Source organism: Doryrhamphus excisus, linkage group LG14, assembly GCF_037039965.1.
Source record: "Doryrhamphus excisus strain RoL-2023G ecotype Guam linkage group LG14, RoL_Dexc_Guam_v1.1, whole genome shotgun sequence".
Taxonomy (NCBI): domain Eukaryota; kingdom Metazoa; phylum Chordata; class Actinopteri; order Syngnathiformes; family Syngnathidae; genus Doryrhamphus; species Doryrhamphus excisus.
Window position 1 is genome coordinate 19222380 of NC_136370.1, and position 23136 is coordinate 19245515.

The 23136-nt window shown below is 48.0% G+C and overlaps 3 protein-coding genes across 6 annotated transcripts; 2 read left to right on the forward strand and 1 right to left on the reverse strand.

Annotated features, from left to right (window-relative positions):
• The first annotated feature begins 713 nt into the window (after window positions 1–713).
• Window positions 714–3336, forward strand: cinp (cyclin dependent kinase 2 interacting protein). Its single transcript, XM_058091379.2, has 5 exons — window positions 714–768; window positions 1311–1482; window positions 1559–1628; window positions 1689–1818; window positions 2704–3336. The coding sequence occupies exons 1-5, from the start codon at window positions 762–764 to the stop codon at window positions 2904–2906; spliced, it is 582 nt and encodes a 193-aa protein (XP_057947362.2). The 5' UTR covers window positions 714–761; the 3' UTR covers window positions 2907–3336.
• znf839 (zinc finger protein 839) lies at window positions 2949–7839 on the reverse strand. 2 transcript variants are annotated; one of them, XM_058090595.2, is made up of 10 exons: window positions 6377–7839; window positions 5146–6195; window positions 4958–5074; window positions 4754–4876; window positions 4596–4688; window positions 4363–4509; window positions 4200–4304; window positions 4039–4120; window positions 3854–3962; window positions 2949–3785 (listed from the first exon to the last, which is right to left on the reverse strand). In XM_058090595.2, the coding sequence occupies exons 1-10, from the start codon at window positions 7082–7084 to the stop codon at window positions 3353–3355; spliced, it is 2967 nt and encodes a 988-aa protein (XP_057946578.2). In that variant the 5' UTR covers window positions 7085–7839; the 3' UTR covers window positions 2949–3352. The 2 variants fall into 2 exon arrangements, with proteins under 2 accessions (XP_057946578.2, XP_057946577.2); XM_058090594.2 differs by having other exon boundaries at window positions 6362–7839.
• Window positions 6680–22703, forward strand: tecpr2 (tectonin beta-propeller repeat containing 2). Of its 3 annotated transcripts, none has more exons than XM_078796102.1 (27): window positions 7830–8035; window positions 8466–8541; window positions 9224–9364; window positions 9432–9560; window positions 9628–9759; window positions 9848–10005; window positions 10631–10784; window positions 10862–11014; window positions 11598–11730; window positions 11815–12008; window positions 12247–12424; window positions 12491–12689; window positions 12755–12929; window positions 13143–13379; window positions 13815–13882; window positions 13951–14066; window positions 14139–14312; window positions 14380–14560; window positions 14757–14898; window positions 14965–15190; window positions 15296–15385; window positions 15448–15545; window positions 15611–15746; window positions 20703–20851; window positions 21235–21376; window positions 21456–21605; window positions 21679–22703. In XM_078796102.1, the coding sequence occupies exons 2-27, from the start codon at window positions 8470–8472 to the stop codon at window positions 21825–21827; spliced, it is 3876 nt and encodes a 1291-aa protein (XP_078652228.1). In that variant the 5' UTR covers window positions 7830–8035; window positions 8466–8469; the 3' UTR covers window positions 21828–22703. The 3 variants fall into 3 exon arrangements, 2 of the variants coding, with proteins under 2 accessions (XP_078652228.1, XP_078652229.1); XM_078796103.1 differs by having other exon boundaries at window positions 13146–13379; XR_013629750.1 differs by lacking the exons at window positions 21235–21376; window positions 21456–21605; window positions 21679–22703 and having other exon boundaries at window positions 6680–8035; window positions 15438–15545; window positions 20703–20714.
• The last annotated feature ends 433 nt before the right edge of the window (window positions 22704–23136 follow it).

Genomic DNA, 23136 nt, shown 5'->3' on the forward strand with positions numbered 1-23136 from the left:
ATGATGCACACCTCTCATCCAAGTTTTCAAAGCAAACAGAAATGTGCTAGAATTCCTTAAAACTTGTAGTGTACCACAGGGGTGTCACTATGTTCTGAGGATGGGGGGCTTAGGCCCCTGGAGATGCACAGGATATGAATGAATGTAGTAGACATTAAAATAAAATCCAAATAAGAAACAAGAACCGGGATATAACTTTCCCACTTTTGGACAGATTTAGTAGAGATACTCAATAGTTTTAGGCCACCATTAAATGTACACAAGTACACACAATCTATACTGCAAAACCGCTGCTAAAGCTCTGGAACCATTCTGTCCAGTGGACAGTCATCAATTATATCATAATCATTATTATATCTAAACTATGGATTCTTGGTGTGGTTTTCTAGTTGTACTAAGACTAAGACTACTTTAGGCCAGCAGGTATCATGGTTAGGACAACACTCCCATAGAGGACTACATAACATCTTATGTCTGCTGCCTTCAGGGAGAATGGACTAGTTTTATATTGAAGGGGGGGGGGCTATGAAACTGATTTCAAAATAGTAATGGTGTGCATGACAGGTGTCACAAATCCTGTACGACGTTTAGAAAACTGTTTCGATTTCGAGTGGTACAAAGTTCTGAAACGTTTACTAATTGGAAGTACAAACTTTCAAACGTTGTCAATTTGCTTTCCCACCACCAGGGGGCGACGACAGGCCCATTGACACGAACGAAGAAGAAAACAAGGAAGTAGGAAGTCAACGTGCGTCTGTCTCATGGAAGGTACAAATATGTTCTTATACTGTATATACGATGAATATATTGTTGTGCTAATAACTTCATACATTTGTTAGGGCTTGAATCTGAGCGCAAAATGATTTGTGTTTTTTATTTCCCTGTATCGATGTGATAGAGTTGCCTTGTAAAGTCCCTGGTAAAACCAAGTCGTCCTGTATTTTAAAACAGAACAAGGAGTCCCGTATTTGGCGGTTTTGCTGTTAAGTGACGCACTTTGTTTTGTATTTTTATATTACCGTGTGAATCAAAAATAGTCTATCAAATATAAGTGGATTCAATCGACAACAGTTTAGCACAGGCTTCGCCAATAGATGCTAGCTATCAAACACATTGCCGTTCGACTTTTCTGGCATCTGTATTTATTCCCACTCCTACAGGGTGTCCCTATTTATTTTGGGGGAAAAGGCAACCCCAATCACTAACTGACGTCATATTTTTGTGTCCTTTCTTATGACTGAGCCTTGTTATTTAATTGAATATATAAGCATCATGACACCAAAATGGGCCAATGACTTTACTATTATCAGGTGATGTGGCAAACGTGACATTAGCACACAGGAAGTGTCCAGCTCTAACAGGAAGTGCACGCAAGATCAAAGACAATGCTGCCGACTGGCACAACTTGATGCTCCGCTGGGAGAAACTTAACGACGAAGGTTTCACCACTGTGGGGAACATTGCCAACATGAGGCTGAGCAAGTGAGCATCTCACAACATGGCCGCCAAGTCAGTGCTGGGACCTCACCTCTCGCCTCCGCCTCTTTTCTCCACGCAGCGTGCAGACGCGGGAACGTTCGTCGCTGCAGCAGGAATGCTGCAAACTGGAAGACATCGTCCACAAAATGGTAGTGCAAATGGCAACAAGGTAACACGCGGATGTTTTGAGTTGTGTCTGATCTTCTCAGGAGGCCATCGTGGCCAAGATGCGGCGTCTGATGGCGTCACAGCGAGGTCTTCTGGAGCTGGAGGATTTTCAATTTGGACGTGAAGGCAGGAAGGTTCCCCTGTTCCACAGCTGGAGCACCAAACAGTTTGGTGAGTCTTTGCTTCTGTTAGTAAAAGTATCTTAGTATCAGGAGGCAAAAATAGCATAAAGTTTAAATATTAAAGACTAAAATATGCAATAAAAAAATTAAATATTATGATAAACACAAAGAATAAAATTGCAATTTTAGAAAAATGAGTTGGGTTAGATTTTCAGTATGTGAACCTCATTGAAAAAGATGCCGCTGGTCTCGGGCCTAGCAGTTACTTCATTATGAGACTCGGCACCAAGTCCGAGTCCATGGTTCTCGTCTGGAGAAGGATGGAGCGCCATCTTCATGTCAGGGATGTCTTATTCACGAGTGAGGGAAGGATGGAACGTGAGATTGACAGGCGAATTGACATACGTCTGCATAAGGCAGAATCAGTAGAGCGCCCAATCACACAGGCAATACTACTCGGTACATGTTCATCCATCCATCCATCCATTTTTCTCTGCTTATCCGGGTCCGGGTCGCGGGGGCAGTCCAGACTTCCTGGTCCCCGGCCACTTCCTCCAGCTCCACCGGGAGCACACCAAGGCGTTCCCAGGCCAGCTGTGAGACATAATGCCTCCAGCGTGTCCTAGGTCTGGCCCGGGGCCTTTTCCTGGCTGGGCATGCCCAGAACACCTCACCACGGAGGCGTCCGGGAGGCATCCGGACTAGATGCCCGAGCCACCTCAACTGACTCCTCTCGATGTGGAGGAGAAGCGGCTCTACTCTAGATCGAGCGGTAAATTGAGAGATCGGGGGCAAGCATAAGGGTTCGGTGCATTGTGTGTTGGGTGGCGGTCAAGGGCGGGTGCCTGGGCGACCCGGTCTTCGGCGGCCAAATCTGGTTCTCGGTACTCGTTCTTTGTTCCAAACACACGAGCGTGTACACTTGCTGTTCCAGACGTGCCGTGCAGCATCCTATCGGACGCCTTCACCCGGGAGCTGCGTCTGAAGCGGACCATCCTGCAGGAGTTGGCTCACAGCCCGACCTCGGACCTGAGCATGGTGTACCTGTCATGTTGGCTGCACCAGCCATTCATGACCGCACAGGTCAGATTGGCGCTGGAGGCCATGTTGCTGGAGACGGGCCACCGCCCTCTTTGATGTTGTCTTCTTGGACAAACTGAGAAAAGCAAAGTTCTCATGTTGCTCTGACGGTTTTTATTGGAAATGAGGAAACGGCATCATGTGGAAGGGAGATGGACTATTTGTTTCTAATGAGTACACTTGGAAAATGGTCATGTTATAAAAAGTAATAAAATAGTGCAACTTTGTTTTTCATAAGTATCTACATATAAACATCATCTGTCACGTGTCCAAATATGAAAACAAAAAAAAATGACATCCACACTCCTGTTTCTTAAAAAGTCGTGATGTGGTGAATGAATGAACCAATCCAGAACTTTCATGGTTTATGGACCAGGTTCATGTAAACATCAAGACTTGGACTTGTGTCATGTGACAGGCTAAGAAATAAATAAAGTAAAATGAGTATTCATCAAGAAGTCAAAGCTGCAGTATCCAGTCTGTCACGACTTGACTGTCACGGCTCAGGTTGGTTTGGATCCATCAGAGGCCTCAATGCCGAGCAGGGCCTGCACTGCCTCCAAGGGGACCCCTTCCGGGGTCTGGATGTGCATTGTGGTCCCGTCCGGCCCGTTGACGATGACGATGCGCTCTTCTCCGGGTTCCGCGAGCTGGACCGTCATCCCCTCCGTCTGGATGTAGATTTCCTGGCCCTCTTCAAGTTCTTTAGTTTGACAAGACTCTACAAGTTCCAAGGCAGTCTGGCACACAGGTGCCACATCCTGGACTGGGCAGGACTCGGGTGTCTGGGCGGATGCTGGGGGGGATGTGTCCTGACTGTTCACCTGTTGGCTCTGGTTTTGAGCTTCTGTTAGAGGGACCTCCTCCTTCTGGTGGTTACCTGCGGTCACCTCCATGGGTGTGACGGGGGAAGGGGACTCTGTGGGCCCCGTGGAGCTGAAAGACCACAAACCACCAGTCAGAAACCTGCCGGGACCAATTAGCCAATCAGGGGCTCAACTCACCGGGATAAGTCCGTGGCAGTGGAGCTGCACACTTTGGCTTCACTTGGAATGGGTGGCGGCGGAGAGACCACGCTAGATGTTGGATTTTCGCCGCTCGCAGGGTTCACAACTGGAAATGTGGTAGAAGGTGATTGGACGCTAACCAGTACAAATACTCCGGGTTCTGCTAGCATGAGAGGATGTACCGGTTCTCTCGATGCCGTTCTGGTGGAGAGGAACACTGTTCTCCATCTTGAAGCGCTTGGATGGGGGCAGCATCTTGGAGTTCTGCGGAAACAAGGTTTTCAGTTTCTCATGTCGGGCGTCATTCAGGACCTGGATCCGTACTCCAAAAACGTGGAATTACCTCCATGTATCGGCTGTTTTTAGTACTTAGACTGGAAGCGGGAGAGGCTCCGGGGAGCACCTTCATCCGGTTCACCTCATCCAAGATGCCCAGACACCTGGCCACCTAAAAACGCCAAAGTCAGCACACTTGGAACTCTGGAAGACCTCACATGACCTCTCACCTCAATGTTCCTGATCTCGAGGGGTGAAGCTCCGCCCAGAGGGGCCATGATGTAATCCTGGGCAGCTTGTCTCACATGAGTCTGCAGGGACTCAAATTCCTTGTAAATATCCGGAAAATGACTACGAGGTGGACCGGCACGCTCCACCTGGAAAAAAGTTTCCAACCTTTTGTAAGACTCCAAACATGCTAGTGCCATGTACACCGTGTGTGCGTGCGTGCACGTGCACGTGCCTTGGCCAGCAGCATCTCCCACACACTTAAGACTTTGGTCAAACGAGGAAGAACGATGTCCATCAGCTCCTCATCCTCGCACTGGTCCACAAGCTGCAACGCACACACCGGTCACGGAACTCGTCCACTAAGTAAACCACTGGACAGTCACTTCACACCTCCTGTAAGCGTTCTCTTCTCCTTTCCACCTGCTGCTCTGCAGTTGCCACGGCGATGCCCAGCTTGGGAGGCCGTCCGCGGCGCCCTCCCCTCCGGATGAGGCCACCTGACACCTGAGGAAACTTACACGAGGAAGTCGGCGTTATTGTTTATTTTCTTTGTGGACGTTCTTCTACGTTCACATTAAAAATCAATAAGTTTACCTTGAGGGACGACCCCAGCGATCGCCCCCGACCCCTGCCCCGTCCTCGCCCTCGGGGCCTGCCCGGACCCCGGTGGTGGAGGCCTTGGAATCCTCCGGCAGCTCCGAGGCCCGACTCCTGGGGGGGGACACTCACCTAATTAGCATGCGGGGCTAACAATGAGCTCGTTCCAAATCAACGGTTCCTACTGTGCTGGTTGCCTCGGCAACAGCTTTGTCGTCATTTAGCTCCTCTTTGGCGGCGACGCAGGTGGCCTCTTGTGATTGGCTTTCGTCGCTGGCGGCGTGTGGCGTGTCGCAGGACGGTTCTGGCTCCCCGTGGCTCGGGTTGAGTTTGTAATGGCGGTTCAGGCCACCCGGGCCGATGTAGGCCTTGTCGCAGGTCTGGCAGCGGTGGGATCGGGATTTGTGGCTGTAGGTGAGTGACATGGAGTCGTCGAGGGCGGAGTCATCCTTCCTGCCAACCTCCCGCTCCTCCTCTTCCATACTCATGTCAGAGTAGTCGTCGGAGTCGGACTGGTGGCTTTCGGCCAAGTCCTCTGTCTTGATGAACTTGTAGTCTTTCGCTTTGTACTTGGGAGGTCTGGAGACCCGCCCGGACCGGGTCTGGACTTTAACAGCTTTCTTCTCTCTCTTCTTCACCTTCTTCTTTTCTTTCTCTGCATCCTTTGTTGCAGGAGGCGGGGCCAGCAGAGCTCGGCCTGCTGTGGAGGGCGGGGTCAGTGGAGCGAGGCCTGCTGCGGAGGTTGGAGAAGCACCTGGTTCGCAGGTCTTGGCTGCCGCGGATACTTTGACTGGACTTTTAGCGGAGGTCGTCACGGCGCCGTTTGTGGGGGTCTTTATCAGCGACACGCTTGCAAATTTAGCAGCGGGGGTGGGCGGAGTCTTGGCAGCGGAGGTGACAGGCACGGAGGAGGACACGTGTTTGTGCGCCGCAGGAGAGACGACACCGGAGGACGTCTGAGCTGGTAGCTTGTGGACCAACGGGAGCAGCGATCCCACCACGGGGGAGGGGCTTTGAAGGAGCAGTTGGATGGGGGGGTCTCCCAAATTCTGCTGCAGGAATAACTGTTGGCCCTGCTGACCCACCACAGGCTGGATGTGAATGATCTGTGCGCTGCCATTGGCCGACAGAGTCACCTGTGGCTGACTGACAGTCTGATTGGTGTGCTGGGGAACCGACCGGGGCTTCACTTCCTGTTTAGGAAGAGCCTGGATCTGGATCCTGACTGGTTCTGACTGTGGACCGAAAAGGAAAATCAGTGTGAAAAAACAATGTCACCCCCCCACACGCCTCAAATATCAATACATTTAAGTGAGAATTACATTTATATTTATATTTTAATGCCTTGTAGTCTTCCTTGTCGACGCAATGCAACAATTTGGACTTTAATGTCCAGCGTACCTTCTTCTGGCCCACCTGGATGGCGCTGCTGCTCTTCAACTGCTGCGAGATGTTGCTGCTCTGGGAAGTGGTCTGTACCTGGACCACCTGCTTCACCGTCTGCTGCAGGGCCTGGACTTGGTGCTGGGACTTGGTCACCTGGCTGATGACTTGCTGCAGCTGGGTCGGGTTTAGAGCCGTATTCTGGACTGTGGTGGCTTTGATGGCCTGGCTCTGCTGGAGCAGCTGGGCAGCCTCCGAGTCCGACACCTGGACCACCTGCTGCTTGGTGAGCTGTTCCAGGAGAGACTGTTGCTCCTCCGGTGTCAAGCCGGAGCCCTCCACCAGGCTGCCGTCCGGTTGTACGTATATGATGGTGGTGTTGCTCATGTCCGGGCCCAAGCTGGTCAAGTCCGCGCCCACCACGATGCTTTGCTCCTCGGGGCAAGTTTGTAAGAAGTCCACTAGCTGAGAGCTCTCCCCAGCGGCGGCGGGCATTGCCTGCTCCTCATGTCCGGGCTGACCGCTCTGATCAACGGATTCCGCATGCAAACTGTTCCCGCGCTGCTCGTCCGTCACGCCTTCCGTACCGTCGGCCTCCTCGGCGCTGTGGGCGACCGGGCCTGGCAACGCGGCGTCCTCGGGCTGCGTGGAGTCCGCGGCGTGGGCCTGAGCCGAGGAGCTTGGCGGCTCAGCGGGTGTTATTGTTCTGCTCGAACCACTATCATCCTCGTTGTCCGCCATTTTGACTGCGCGGCTACTAGCTCAGCGGCTAATAGGGATCCAGTATGTAGTTCGAATCAAATGCAATTAGAAATCAACTTCACCAAATAGATCGTCGCTCGTGAAGAATGCTTGCGTGCTGGTGAGTAAAAATGTCCACTGTGGTGAAGAACAACATGAACACAAAAGGAGATAGCGGGACAAGATGACGGAACCTTGGAGGAGTTTTCTACTAGCCTAGCTTAGCCTTCACCCAGCTCACATGGGAGGCCAGTTCCCCGAAATGGATCGCTGGACCGAACTCCTATTTCACACGGAAACACGTCGTCTGTTTTTCCCAGACGGTCACATATTCTTCTTCTTCGTCTGGTTTAATTTCGGATTGCGGCCGTAACATTAAATGCCATATCGCTTCTCCCGATACATATGCGTGTAACTGTTAATGTTGTTTATTTACAAAAATACACAGTTGTGATTGTGATTATGTTATTTGGGTATTGGAGATGTCAATACCCACATCCGAGTGCACATACACTACGTATAATCGTGACACGTTTGAATGTATTTACTAGGTCGTAATACAGCCCGACAAATCAGTATTTTAAGAAAGAAAGTAGAAATCCACTTTCCTGATTTTCCATTCGTTTCCACTTGCTTTGATTAATATCGTTCGACGTTATCCCATTCTTGGTTTAAAGTCAATTTCCTGAAAACTACTAGACGGATGCGCAATGCGAAGTGTTGGTTAGGATGTTTTAACTCCCAGCACCATAAATAAAAAAGAGAAAACGAATACGCAGAAAGATGACGTAGTTGACCCAAGGGGCGGTGCTTCCGCATGCGTACTTGATGACGACAACATGATGACGTCTGCTGGACTGACAGGGCGATGTCGCGGATGTTTACTAGCCAGCTGCGGGAATGAATAACATCTGGATGAACATCTGAGCATCTTCATTAAACAACATCCCAGTGAGTGTTTGACGCTATTGGACCTTTTGCTCATTTCGTCCTGCCAAGTAATGCTAATCATAATGCTAGCTACTTTAGCTTCGTGCTAGCGTCGCTAGCTAAAAACACGACAGTGCTACAATGCGTCGTTTGTTGTGTGTTATCGTGGAGCTGTTGGAAAACACGGTGTTCGCTGCAGTGTAATCGCTGTGCTGTTTATGTTGTGATAGCAGACAAATTGACTACGGGGGTTCAGTGCCTTGCTCAAAGTCATCAGGAAGCAGACTAGCATTCCTCCAACAATTAACTGCAATTTTTATTTGTTGGCAGCGTGACTCGGACCACCACTATTCCATTCTTAAGTGCAAGGCCTTACTGTTGCCTCGTTTTTAATATCTTCTATATATTGACCGGATCTGTAAGGAATCTAACCCTTTTTCCACCTCTGCAGAAACATGGCGAGCCAGCCATCTGTCCTGAGGGAGTTCTGCCCACTCCACCATCTGCTGCACGCCATCCCAGCCAAAGTATGACCCTGACCATTCCCACCGGGAGGCCTTTTCTCTTGTTATCATGACTCTGTTGTAACTGCCCGCTTCCATTATTTAAGAATAATAATACTTTTTATGTGTATAGTGCTTTTCAAATTACTCAAAGACGCTTTACAGTGAAGAAAATTAGAGTTGAGTAAAATATGCATTCAAATACACCATTCATACATTCACACAGCAGTCGGTTATAAAAGGTTAGACATTAAAAACGGATCTAAATAGGTGGGTTTTTAGTTGTTTTTTGAAGGTGGGAAGGTCGGGGCAAGCACGGAGTGAATGGGGCAGAGGGTTCCAAAGGGTGGGGGCAGCGATGGAGAAGGTTCTGTCTCCCCAGGTTTGGAGCTTGGTCTGACAATCATCCTTGCAATCATCTTTTGATGAATTTTTCCGAAAGTTAGGATTTGGGTGTTACAAACCACATAGCTGTACTATATGTGTAAAAAAAAATACATATAAATTGAAGTTATTTTTGAAATCCTATACCATAAATGATTTGTTAGTAATCATGTTATTCAGTGTGAATTATGCTGATGTCACATTGTTGTCGTGGTTGATAGATAGCTTGACCGGCAGAGGGTGCGCCAAGCCGTGTTTGACCTCAATGAAACGTGAGTGAAACTCTGACTTGATGATGCTGATGGGTCTGGGTGTCCTGCAGGTTCAGAGGGGATTCCGCTCGGTGGTGGTCTACCTGACGGCGGTGGACAGCAGCAGTGACTTTGTGGCAGTGGGCAGCAGCATCGGCATGTTGTACCTCTACTGCCGCCGCCTGGCACACATGAACAAATACAGCCTGGAGGTTCAACATGCTTCTTTTCCGGCACTCTGCTGTCAGTCCAGTCTTTTTATCGTGTGTGTATTCTCAGGGAAAGTGCGACGCCATCACAGCCGTGAAGCTGCTGAGCTGTTTTGATGATCTGGTCGCAGTGGGAACTGCATCCGGGCGTGTCGCCGTCTTCCAGTTGGTGTCCCCGCTTCCGGGTCGCAACAAACAGGTGAGGACATTTTGAAAAGGAGGTGGGAAGGTGAAGCTGTCAAACCGTGATGCCTGCGTGTCTGCAGCTGAGGCGTTTTGATGTGGTGGGCCTCCACAAAGGAACGGTGACTTCTTTGGCGTGGAGCGCTAATGGCATGAAGCTCTTCTCTGGAGATGACAAAGGACGCGTGGTTTTCTCCGCTCTGGACCTGGATCAGGTGACGCTACAACTTTGCAGGTAACCTCAATGTTAACATGAAGTGGCACCGCGCCCGCCTGACTGTTTGCACGTGCACGCGTGTTCAGGGCACGTGCACGCCTGTACTGCTGTTGGAGGAGTTGTGTGGTGTGGTCCAGTTGGACTACAGTCACCAGGTGCTGCTTGTCTCCACGCAGCAGAGATCTCTACTGTACTGCACACAGAAACAGGAAGTCCAGCAGCTCGGCACCAAACCCAGGAAGAGGTAAACGCACATTTAATGGCGAACAGAGTAAAATAGAATTCATCTTTATTGTCCAATGAGGAAGAAAAACATTTTGGGCTCACCAGCACAGGAGACAATCATTGTGCATTAAAACATATATAATAAACATATAGAATTGACACAATAAAAGCAGAGGATGGTAGAGCAGTTCTTGTCATATGTGATTATTGTGAAAAAATCATCAATGACTTTTGGTATGTAACATTTTTTAAAGGGATCTTTGGCCAGAGGAGCTCTGTCAGACTTTAGAAGTTCAAACCGACAGGACAGAGAAATTCAAATGACTATCAAGGACTGTCCCACAATATAGTACAGGGGATATTAACAATTGTACATCAACAATATTAATAATTGTGTTAGTGCAAGCTTGTAGTGCCGTTCCCCATCTGTACTTTCATTTTGTCCACTTGTCTTTGTCTGTTTACAGTACAAATTTCATTGGGAAGGCCAAGTGTTCCCAAACAGGAATTTTAGCCACAGAAGAGGCTTTTTTCAAGCTCTAGCGTCTCCTTGACACTTGGCACACTTTTGATGTTTATTGTGTGGGAAATCGACGAGGAAAACAAGAATGCACCGGATTCATACGTATATGTATGTTTTACAGCAGTGGCAGGTTTGGGGCATGCTTCCTGCCAGCTCTTTGCAAACAGAGCGACCTGCAGGTGTTTGCTGCTCGTCCTGGTCTAAGACTCTGGAGGTCTGATGTCGGAGGTCATGTGGTGGACACCAGACTGCTGAAACCTCTCTTCAGTGCTCAGGTATTCTACTTGTACTGATAAGCTGGGATCCAAAAAACACCTTCTTTTCACCCTTACTTGCATTTTCTTGTTGGCAGATTCCTCATTTTGAGATATTCCCTCACCCTGGTCCAATCGGGGCGTACCGTCCGGCAGACCGACAGCTGGGTCTGCTCAGCTGTTTCCTCAAAGATGGCTGGATCCTCAGCTGGAACGAATACAGTGTCTATGTCCTAGACTGCATTAATGAGGTACAGGTTTCACCGCTGACCCAGTTGGTTCAAAGCCAGGTCCTGAGACACTGAGCTACTGACAGTCCTTGTTCAATCTTCATTGTTTTCATTGTACATTTCATCCGATACAATCACCAAAAGGGGCCCAAACCACTACTTAAAAAAGAAAAACATCCAGATTTTGTGTATTTAATGTTACATAATAGGGCTGCACTGCGTTGAAGTGGTTAGCGCGCAGACCACAGCTAGGAGACCCGGGTTCAATTCCACCCTTGGCTATCTCTGTGTGGAGTTTGCATGTGTGCATGCGTGGGTTTTCTCCGGGTACTCCGGTTTCCTCCCACATTCCAAAAACAGTGAACAGTGAGTGTGAATGGTTGTTTTGTCTATATGTGCCCTGTGATTGGCTGGCCACCAGTCCAGGGTGTACCCCGCCTCTCACCCGAAGAAGACAGCTGGGATAGGCTCCAGCACCCCCGCGACCCTTGTGAGGAAAAGTGTTAGAAAATGAATGAATGAATGGAGCAAAAACCTGCGTCATAAACGTGGTTGTAAGCTCTTTTAAAGATGGCTGACTCTTGATGGCTCGTGGTTTGTTCAGGTGCTGGTGGGAGCACTGGAGAGCAGCGGAGACATTGTGTCTTTGTCGTGCTGTGACAACGAGATCTTCATCTTGAAAGGAGACAGAGATTTGATCAGACTCTCCGACAGTCCGGAGGGGGCCATCAGTGCCCGTGAGTGCGACAGCCGGGGTTCAAGCAGAAAACAAACACTGCGGCCCCTGGTGCGACCTCTATTGTTGTTTATCTCTCCTTCAGTGTCAGACTTCCCCATGCGTCTGTCTTCCCCTTTGACACCTCCCAACATCCTCCCAAGCACTGGATGCGTGGAGATGGCTCAGCCAATCAGAACCATGGCCATCATTGTGGAAGGAGGGGGTCTGCAGGCAAGGTGCGGCGAGGAGGCAAGGGAAGAAGAGGAGGAAGCAGAGGAAGCACAGGAGAAGGATGAGGTGATGCGAACTCTAACTTTGTAGGAATTATACCAAATGAAAAATAGCCTTTTGGCTAATTGATGTCCAATTTCCCCTGATGTTAACCATGCAGAGGCTAGCATACGATTATTATTGATCAATCCAATTCTACATCAAGTCACTATGACTATTTTTGTGTTTGTATGTTCCAAATGCAAGCTGCAGGTCATGTGATACTTGAGTGTTTTTTTACCTAAATAAATGTGTATTCTGTCAGGACGCCGCGGTCCTCACCAACTGCTCTCGTAGCCGCAGCAGCTCTGTGGCTTCCTGGGACAGTCTCCATGGGAACACCTCCTTTGACCGTTCCGGTACGCCCATGGGGCAGGAAGACATGCAACAGGAACTGGTGGTGAAAGCCGTGAAAGTGAAAAAGAAGAAGAGAGGCCAACAAGGCGAGGAGCGGGCGGACAGCCGTACTGTGAGATGGACAGACACTGACTCTTTGTTTCCTTTGGCAGAAAGCAACAGTGGGAATCGTCTGTCTGAGAGCCGTTGCTCGGACTCCATGCTTGTAGTCCAAGATGGCAGCTGCAATGATGGACGGAGCGAACGTGTGTCCCTCCTGGGGCTGGAAGTTCCAAACCAGCAACTGGAAACGGCGATGGACAGAAATGGGATGGATTGGGAGGACAGGGGTTCGTCTTCCACCCAATCCAGGTTTGTAGTAGAACACTGGTCTCCTCTTCTTGACATCACTGTCTTACCCTTATCCCCTTCATCAGCTGCCACCTCCTCTCAAGCCGCACGATCCCTCAGGACCCGCAAAGCCCGGTTGTCCCCCTCACCCCAAATGTGGATCTGCTGCTGGAAGGCCCCTTCTCCTACAAGAACAACACAGTGCAGGATGATGCACAGCCAATGGAGGAGCAAGAGGACCACTTTCTGATCAAACCACGGGTGTGTTGGTGATCATACTTCCTCATAGTCATGGACCCAGGATGTTCTCGCATTTCACACAGGCACAAAGTCATGTGAACCACTACACTGTTAGAATGGCAGGACGGTCTGCATCCTTATTCGAGATCCTCCACAATATGGTGTCAACGAGGACCACAGAGGGATCGAAATGTGATTAAGAGTGCAGTGTCTCTCCTCATCTGTCATCTGCAGGAGGAGGAGGAGGAGGGGGGCTCTGTGTCACCTGCTGGTGTGAAGGACCAGATGTTCGATTCTACCGGACTCCCTAATAGGAAGCAAAGTGTATCAAGTGAGGAGGAAAATGACATCTATTGCCACAGCCTGCCCCCTGCTGACAGTGCAGCAGAACACAGCAGCTGCCAAAGCCAGGAGACTGACGGACAGTTGCACCAGGAGGTTGAAGACAGACATGGACTCAAACCTGACCATGTGAGACCTCTCTAGGATCTATATTATTATTAATATTATTTAGCAGTATTATTCTAGGGCTGCACGGCGGTCGAGTGGTTAGCGCGCAGACCTCACAGCTAGGAGACAGGAGTTCAATCCCACCCTCGGCCATCTCTGTGTGGAGTTTGCATGTTCTCCCCGTGCATGCCTGGGTTTTCTCCGGGTACTCCGGTTTCCTCCCACATTCCAAAAACATGCTAGGTTAATTAGCCACTCCAAATTGTCCATAGGTATGAATGTGAGTGTGAATGGTTGTTTGTCTATATGTGCCCTGGGATTGGCTGGCCACCAGTCCAGGGTGTACCCTGCCTCTCGCCCCAAGAAGACCGCTGGGATAGGCTCCAGCACCCCTGCGACCCTCATGAGGATAAGCGGTAGAAAATGAATATTATTCTTCTTTTCTTGTCTTATCAGTTGGCCGAAAGCTGGATGGGATACTCTGGACCCGGATGTGGAATACTGAGTCTTCATGTCACTGACAGGTGTGTGTGTGTGTGTGTGTGTGAGACTTGAGGTAATGAAGTCAAGCCGTGATGTTTGTGTGTTGCAGGTACGTGTGGTGTTTGGACTTTAAAGGTGGATTGTTCTGCAGTCTTCTGCCTGAAAGCGGTCTCAATTGGCAGCGCTTTGAAGACAACATCCACCAGGTGGCGCTCTCGCCCTCAGGTGAGCTCATCTAGCAACACATGCTGGATTTAGTGTTCGCCGTGGGATGCTAACCGTGGGCGCGTGTCCCAGGTCACCTGCTGTGGAAGGTGGAGCAGAAGAGCATGACGGCGTTTGCTTGTGCCAAAGTGTCAGGAAGAGGGAAACGTCACTGGTATAAGGCAGTGGAGCAAACCGCCTTCGTGGCGCTCGGTGACGACTCGGCCTGGATCATCAGGACCAACGGAGACCTGTACCTGCAGACGGGTAACACCCTGCGTCTTGGCACAATGTGCTCACTTGAAGAGACGGCAACAGGACTTGGCTCTTTCAGGTCTGAGTCTGGAGCGTCCATGCGCTCGCTCAGTCAAGGTGGACACGCCGTGTGTCTTCAGTCAGGTGTGCGTCAGAGGGGGCGTGGTCTGGGCGCTGAGTGAACACAACGCTTTATTCTACAGAGAAGGACTTGATGCCTTCTGTAGTCTGGGAGACACCTGGAAGTACGACACTGTCAGGTACGCCTACTGTGTGTTACCTCAATACTACTTCATAATTACTATTCTTGTATCACCTTAGTGATATTGTAATATTATTGTAGTGCTACCGTAATTCTACTTTATTAACTATTTATTAGTGATATCTTGATACTACTGTAGTTGTATTGTAGTGATAGCTCACTAGTACTCATCTAATGTCCTGTCATGTGATCAGTGAGGCTCAGGGTGTGGAGTTGATGTGCGTAGCTTTGGGAGACAGAGGCATCGCCTGGGCACTCGATGTCAGCGGCAGCCTCTGGTTTCGAACCGGCATCTCTTCATCCTCACCTCAGGGAGAAGATGACCATTGGTGGCAGGTACAGTGTGTGTGTGTGCGTACGTGCGTAAGAGAGGTCCATATGGTGTCGTGATGTGTCTCTCAGGTCAGTATTTCCGACTACGTGGTCTTCGATCAAGGCAGTCTATTCCAGACCCTGTTGAACGCCACACATAGTGTTGCCACGGTAACCAAGGCACCGGTGGAACGGGTGGTAGCGTTCTTGTCTCAGTACTCACAGCGCCAGCCCACCCTTGTCAGCGCCAACGCTGGCGGCGTTTGGGTGGCGTCAGGACGGAATCAGCTCCACTTGGCCCGTGGCAGCCTTGTGGGTCAGTCATATACAGATATGGCATTTAGACAGTATATCAATATATACTACAGTGTATATATACTTGCTGTAAAAGTATACAACACATCCCATTTTTTTTTTACAGGAACCTTTTGGCAGAACCTTGTTCCAAGAGGAACAATGTCGGCCACCAGGTGGACCTTCATCACGTCTTCAGTAGTGCCTGACAAAGATGGTAACACACCTTGACATACAAACACAAACACACGCACACACATTGATAGCAGTTCGTTTCAGGTGCCTTCCTGTGGTTGGCTCAGAGCAGAAAGGATCTCTTCTGTGTGTGGGACCAGGACGGGGAGCTCCGGCCATCATCGGTGCCGCTGCCACCTGAGGTCAGTCACCAGTGGATCGTCTCTGATGTTGTCACGTTGACCTTCACCTTCTCATGGCTGCCCAGGTGGAGCTGGTTCACCTGTCGGCTTGCCGTGACGCTCTGTGGGGACTGGACTCCCATGGCCGGGTCAGTATTCGCACTCTGTCTCCATCCTGTCCCACTGGCCTCAGCTGGACGTCGCTGGACCTCAGTCAGCTGGGTGGGTTTTTTTTTTTAACTGTGTGATGCTTAATTATTGCTGAGTCATTGATTGAACTCATGTGCTGCCTTTGGAACAGACAGTATTTACGTTACAAACCATTCACCTTCAATTTCAATGTTTCTTTTTACAAACCCACATGCAGAAAAAACAAGACAATTTTGGATCAACATTTGCCATAAAAGCAACTGTTGTAATATTTGATCACATTATTATATGCATCATATATTCATTCATTTTCTGCCACTTATCCTGGTGCTGGAGCCTATCCCAGGTGTCCTCGGGCAAGAGGCGGAGTACACCCCGGACTGGTGGCCAGCCAATCACAGGGCACATATAGACAAACAACCATTCACACTCACATTCATACCTATGGACAATTTGGAGTGGCTAATTAACCTAGCATGTTTTTGGAATGTGGGAGGAAACCGGAGTACCCGGAGAAAACCCACACAGAGATGGCCGAGGGTGGAATTGAACTCGGGTCTCTTAGCTGTTAGGTCTGCGTGCTAACCACTCTTATCAACATGATATATAAGGGTACAATAATAGGGTAAATGTACTATAATACTATATATTATAATACTAGATTAGCTCCAGAACACATACACACATATAGGAAGCTAACGAGCGACAAACAACATGTGTGGGCTCTATTGTACCATTCTGATGTTCAGTCCATTCCCATGCCTCACAGCTAGGAGACCCGAGTTCAATTCCACCCTCGGCCATCTCTGTGTGGAGTTTGCATGTTCTCCCCGTGCATGCGTGGCTTTTCTCCGGGGACTCCGGTTTCCAAAAACATGCTAGGTTAATTGGTGACTCCATAGGTATGAATGTGAGTGTGAATGGTTGTTTGTCTATATGTGCCCTGTGATTGGCTGGCCACCAGTCCAGGGTGTACCCCGCCTCTCACCCGAGGACAGCTGGGATAGGCTCCAGCACCGCCGCGACCCTCGTGAGGATAAACTGTAGAAAATGAATGAATGAATGAATGAATGAACAAAATAATTAAACTTGTAGAGGCTGTGAACACTGAATGTTAAATGACTGTATTTAAAAAAAGAAAACATTGCTATTTTGAAAATAAATCATGTTGACATTTTTTTTGTCAACATGTTTCCAAACATCGCACACGCCCACATACCTGTTCAGTTGTGTACCACTGACAGCTGCCTGTTGCATAAGCGGTGTTATGTCGCTCCACAGAGACGTTTCCAGACTAGAAGGGCAGATCTGTTTTTAGTTGTGGTCCTTCTCACTATCAGGGAGCGCATGACTTGCTGCTGTCAGTCATACTCTCAACGTGTCCTTCAAGGCACAAGTCAAACTTGTTTATTCCACCTTGTGACTGCACAGCTGGGAGCGCTGACGCACGGCCACGATCCACTTTCAGCTCCCGTTCGGTTTTGAACTTCAACCCCGACATCAGCAGTTTCTTTTACATTGGTAGCAGGAAGTAAACTGAAGAGAATATGTAATAGTTGCTACACTATAACTTATAAAATCACATGATATAAAAAATTACAACCAACAAAGTCTTTTCGCCAACTCTGGCCTTTGGTTTCTGGACGACCTGCTCCACCCCCCAAAACCACTGCCGCCCATAATTCCTGAATAGTTCTGTACATAACCTGAGTAGTATGTCAGTCAAAATAGCTACATAGCATTTATTATAGGGGGTTATAGGTTTATTATGGTCATGCTAATGGTTTTATTTCATTTGAACATGCATCAGATTCCAATTGAGTGCATCCCATAATCAGTTCCCAGTTCCACATGTCCAAAAGGAGTAGGAAGAAGCAAAGCTTATTAAATCCTACCCCTCCATCTGGTACTTTTACAATCACTAACTGTTACATTTGTTCACTTCCTGCTTTCCATAATACAGTTTAAGTTTTTTTTTTATAATGTACCTCGTACCGAAGTACTCGGTGATATGAGCATCCAATGCCATAATGGGTACCATAGTGCGTGTCAATATAGTGATATATATAGCACATCATGACTGGTTCAAGACTCTTCATCCTTGTATTTAGCAAACATCAACTGCTTGTATTGTTTCTTGAATTGGCTCATCGTTGTGCATTGTTTGATTTCCTTACTCAATCCATTCCATAGTTTGATTCCACATACTGAAATGCTATGGCTAGCATAACGTAGTCCTAGCATAGAAGTGTTTCAAATGTACTTCTTCCCTGAGATCATATTTCTCCTCTCTTGTAGAGAAGTATTGGATGACATTTTTAGCTAATTGCTTATTTTTAGCCTTATGCATTATTTTAGCTGTTTGAAGATGAACTATATCAGCAAGTTGAAGTATTAGTGATTTTAGAAATAAGGAGTTAGTATGTTCTCTGTAGGCCGCATTATGAATTATCCTTACTGGCCTTTTTTTTGCAGTACATTTAGCGAGTGAAGATTGCTTTTATAGTTATTAGCCCATATTTCCACACAATAAGTAAGATATGGTAGAAGCAGAGAGCAATAAAGAGTGTGGAGTGATTTCTGATTGAGAACAAATTTTGCTTTGTTCAATACTGAAATATTTCTGGCCACCTTATGTTGTATATTTGTAATATGAGGTTTCCAGCTCATATTTTTGTCTATTTTGATCCCCAGAAATGTAGTTTTGTTTTCAATGTCCACACCGAAACACATACAGTGAAGAAAATAAGTATTTGAACACCCTGCTATTTTGCTATTTCTCCCACTTAGAAATCATGGAGGGGTCTGAAATTTTCATCGTAGGTGCATGTCCACTGTGAGAGAGATAAACTAAAAAGAAAAATCCAGAAATCACAATGCATGATTTTTTAACAATTTATTTGTGTGATACAGCTGCTAATAAGTATTTGAACACCTGAGAAAATGAATGTTAATATTTGGTACAGTAGCCTTTGTTTGCTATTACAGAGGTCAAACGTTTCCTGTAGTTTTTCACCAGGTTTGCACACACTGCAGGAGGGATCTTGGCCCACTCCTCCACACAGATCTTCTCTAGATCAGTCAGGTTTCTGGGCTGTCGCTGAGAAACACGGAGTTTGAGCTCCCTCCAAAGATTTTCGATTGGGTTCAGGTCTGGAGACTGGCTGGGCCATGCTAGAACCTTGATATGCTTCTTACGGAGCCACTCCTTGGTTTTCCTGGCTGTGTGCTTCGGGTCGTTGTCGTGTTGGAAGACCCAGCCACGACCCATCTTCAATGCTCTGACAGAGGGAAGGAGGTTGTTCCCCAAAATCTCACAATACACGGCCCCAGTCATCCTCTCTTTAATGCAGTGCACTCGTCCTGTCCCATGTGCAGAAAAACACCCCCAAAGCATGATGCTACCACCCCCATGCTTCACAGTAGGGATGGTGTTCTTCGGATTGTACTCTTCATTCTTCTTCCTCCAAACACGCTTATTGGAATTATGACCAAAAAGTTCTATTTTGGTCTCATCTGACCATAAAACTTTCTCCCATGACTCCTCTGTATCATCCAAATGGTCATATGCAAACTTAAGACGGGCCTTGACATGTGCTGGTTTAAGCAGGGGAACCTTTCGTGCCATGCATGATTTCACATCATGACGTCTTAGTGTATTACCTACAGTAACCTTGGAAACGGTGGTCCCAGCTCTTTTCAGGTCATTGACCAAGTCCTGTCGTGTAGTTCTGGGCTGATTCCTCACCTTTCTTAGAATCATTGAGACCCCACGAGGTGATATCTTGCATGGGGCTCCACTCCGATTGAGATTGACCGTCATGTTTAGCTTCTTCCATTTTCTAATGATAGCTCCAACAGTGGACCTTTTTTCACCAAGCTGCTTGGTAATTGCTCCGTAGCCCTTTCCAGCCTTGTGGAGGTGTACAATTTTGTCTCTGGTGTCTTTGGACAGCTCTTTGGTCTTCGCCATGTTACAAGTTAAAGTCTTACTGATTGTATGGGGTGGACAGGTGTCTTTATGCAGCTAACGACCTCAAACAGGTGCATCTGATTCAGGATGATACATGGAGTGCAGGTGGACTTCTAATGGGCAGACTAACAGGTCTTTCAGGGTCAGAATTCTAGATGATACACAGGTGTTCAAATACTTATTTGCAGCTGTATCACACAAATAAATTGTTAAAAAATCATGCATTGTGATTTCTGGATTTTTCTTTTTAGTTTATCTCTCTCACAGTGGACATGCACCTACGATGAAAAGTTCAGACCCCTCCATGATTTCTAAGTGGGAGAAATAGCAAAATAGCAGGGTGTTCAAATACTTATTTTCTTCACTGTACTTCTATAGTGGTATGTGTTTCAAAGAATTTATTTTCGTTAGTTGACTTAGTTGCTGGAGACATCTGTTCAGCGCTTACTTTGCCTCGAAAGCATTAAAGTCAGCTGAGTGATGTCATGTGACATTTACAAAGTAGCGTCCATCACGTGGGTGCAATCGACCCACACAACCTGGACTGGTTGATGGCGATGGACGTAACAGGCACCCCTGTGCTAACATAAAGTGTCTATTAGGGGAAAACAGGAATTGCAGTACGTTTCTTATCTGATTGCTTTTTGGACGGGAACGTTTTGAGCTTCATCATCTGATTTGTGGGGAGTTGAGGAGTCAAAGGTCAGTGGGGTAGCAGTGAAATCGGAATCTGTTTCCCCTCAAAACAGACTGACCTGGAATCTTTTTGTGGAAACGACGGGAGCGGACATGATCCCATTCCGCTCTTCTCCACTTTCTTGGTTCACATGGAATGTTTGGATATTTAAAAGTCGTGCAGGATTTTGTTTGTCCTAAATACTTCCGCTGACCTGTGCGTGTGCGTGGGTGTCAGACTTTTCACCTCTGCATTGACAACATGATGGTTGTTGTTCGTGACACGTGGCGGGTTGTGGTATCAGGTCAGAGGAATCAGTCTTGTGGTCCTGCATGCACTAGCCACATCCTTCATGTCCATGTCTTTTTCCATGAGACAGGAAGTGTTCGTTTGGTCAGTGTGAGCTGTGGAAGCCAGAACGTTTGGGCCCTGGACAGTCGAGGCCTGGTCTACTTCAGAGTCGGAACACAACCACTGAACCCCAACATGATGCTACCTGCTTGGATCCACATTGAACCACCTGCACAGGTAACACATCTAGAAATAGTCCAGAACCACCTGGCCAAAAACGCCAGGACACAGTAGCCTAGAACTGACGAAACATTTATCTAGAAACATTAGTCAAGACTCACCTGTCCAGGTAACACGCGTCTAGAAACGCTAATCCAGAACCAGACCCACCTTTTCAGGTAACCCGATTGTTCAACACATCTAAAGACACCAGTCCGGTCCAGAAACACTCGGTCCAGGTACACATGTATAAAACCACTAGTCCAGAACCACCACTCCAGGTATTATAAGTATCTCGAAAGACTAGTCTAGAACCATCTGTCCAGGGAACACATCTAGGGCCACCCGTCCAGGTATCCGGAAGCACTTTTCTATTTAACGACGACATCGTGTTCTTGCAGCCAATCGGAGTACAGCTCATCAGTATTCAGACGAGTCCAAATGATCGTCTTCTGTGGGCGTTGGACAACAGAGGTGGGGTCTTCGTCAGGACCGGGCTCAGTGACGAAATGCCTGTCGGGACAGATTGGGAACCGGTGCAAGGTCTGTCCGTTTCAAGTGTCCTCACTTCACCCATACGTGTCTGCGTGTCCTTAGACTTCTTTGTCCATCTGTCATTCAGGTCTGACGGTCAGTCAACTGCTTCTCAGCTGTCGGACAGTTTGGGTTCGATGTGCCAATGGAGACATGGCTCGACGCTACAGTGTCTCCGATAAAAACCCAGCTGGAGACTACTGGAAGAAGATCCCAGGACACGCTACTTGCTTAACTGGTGAGACGTACTTCTTACCGGTACCGAGCCTCACCGGGACTTTAACTCGGACGTCTCCTTCCTGTCCCTGCAGTCACTCCAGATGATGACTTATGGGCGGTAACTGCTGTTGGCGGACTGGCCCGTCGCATGACAAAGCTCCTACCGCAAGCTCAGCGTAGACCTGCTCCTTCCGAGATAAATGTTGGCGATGATGAGGACGACGAGTGGGAGCTCCTCTGATGTGATTTTGTCCATGTATCACCTGCCCCAACCTTGAAATGACCGCCCCAACATCCAAGTGACTGCCCCTCCACATCTCCAACATTCAAAGGACAGGACATCAACTGTCCCACCACTATCCGTCCTTTTCCACGCGCTTATCCTGGGAACTGGAGCCCTTCCCAGCTAACTTTGGGCACGTTGTCATCCACGAGACTGATCAGTGCGATGTACCGCTAGCACTGGGATATTTAAAGATGATCAAGTTGAGCAGTCTGGAGTTGGGAATAGGAATAGCGTGTGAGGTGTTAAAGGTGGTCTTTGGTGTAGAAAGGTGTCCAGAGGAAAGGTTCCGAGTTCTGTAGTTTCACTTCTAACACGTAATACTCTTTCTTTGCTGCTTTGTGTTAAAGGGGACCTATTATACTCATTCATTCATTTTCTACCGCTTATCCTCACGAGGGTCGCGGGGGTGCTGGAGCCTATCCCAGCTGGTGGCCAGCCAATCACAGGGCACATATAGACAAACAACCATTCACACTCACATTCATACCTATGGACAATTTGGAGTGGCTAATTAACCTAGCATGTTTTTGGAATGTGGGAGGAAACCGGAGTACCCGGACGGGGAGAACATGCAAACTCCACACAGATGGCCAAGGGTGGAATTGAACCCGGGTCTCGTAGCTGTGAGGCTAGGAGACCGCAGTGCAGCCTATTGCACTCATTTTTCAGCCCTTTGTATTGAGTTGTGTATAGAGCAGCTACACACGATAACGGCACAGAAAGCTTTCTAGATCTTCCAGAGTCTGCACCTATCCCAGCTGTATTTCGTGCTTCCCTTGAAAACAGTCGGTTTTAATTTATTCAACCCACAGCCCACCTCCAGCATTTTAGCGGTTTCGACAGCTTCAGTAACACGCAATGTGGTCATAAGGAAGCCCGTCTATGTGTGACATCACAAACGTCCAGTTTTACAACGCCCTCTGAAACCAAACCAAGAGCTTTCAGCCATCCCAAACCTTTTTCCAGGCTCACATCCAAATGCGCACACCTCATTCTCTGACGCTTTGGCATTGTTCAACACGAGAATACGACATTCTAGCTCCATTTATAGGTCAGAAAAGTGGAAAAACTATAATAGGTCCCCTTTAAAGGACTTTTGCTTGATTGGTTCAGTCAGAAGATCCTAGCCAGAACAGGGTCAGTCGACTTGGACCACAGAGACTTTAGTGGGTTCGGTTAAAACGATGTGATGGAATGAAACATGATTTGGGTCAAAAAAACTTTAAACAGGACTGGAATGGACTCTAGTGGACCTGTAGAATAT

What these genes read in the sequence shown, in the direction of transcription:
- znf839 (XM_058090594.2), bottom strand. Translation starts at nt 7,084, where the DNA reads ATGGCGGACAACGAGGATGATAGTGGTTCGAGCAGAACAATAACACCC. An exon ending in TTGCCGAGGCAACCAGCACA is followed by an intron (nt 5,075 to 5,145) that starts GTAGGAACCGTT and finishes GTCCCCCCCCAG; the next exon opens with GAGTCGGGCCTCGGAGCTGC. An exon ending in AAAACAGCCGATACATGGAG is followed by an intron (nt 4,121 to 4,199) that starts GTAATTCCACGT and finishes TTGTTTCCGCAG; the next exon opens with AACTCCAAGATGCTGCCCCC.
- cinp (XM_058091379.2), top strand. An exon ending in AAGACATCGTCCACAAAATG is followed by an intron (nt 1,629 to 1,688) that starts GTAGTGCAAATG and finishes TGATCTTCTCAG; the next exon opens with GAGGCCATCGTGGCCAAGAT. An exon ending in CTGGAGCACCAAACAGTTTG is followed by an intron (nt 1,819 to 2,703) that starts GTGAGTCTTTGC and finishes TTGCTGTTCCAG; the next exon opens with ACGTGCCGTGCAGCATCCTA.
- tecpr2 (XM_078796102.1), top strand. Translation starts at nt 8,470, where the DNA reads ATGGCGAGCCAGCCATCTGTCCTGAGGGAGTTCTGCCCACTCCACCAT. An exon ending in CCGCTCTGGACCTGGATCAG is followed by an intron (nt 9,760 to 9,847) that starts GTGACGCTACAA and finishes ACGCGTGTTCAG; the next exon opens with GGCACGTGCACGCCTGTACT. An exon ending in GGCACCAAACCCAGGAAGAG is followed by an intron (nt 10,006 to 10,630) that starts GTAAACGCACAT and finishes TATGTTTTACAG; the next exon opens with CAGTGGCAGGTTTGGGGCAT.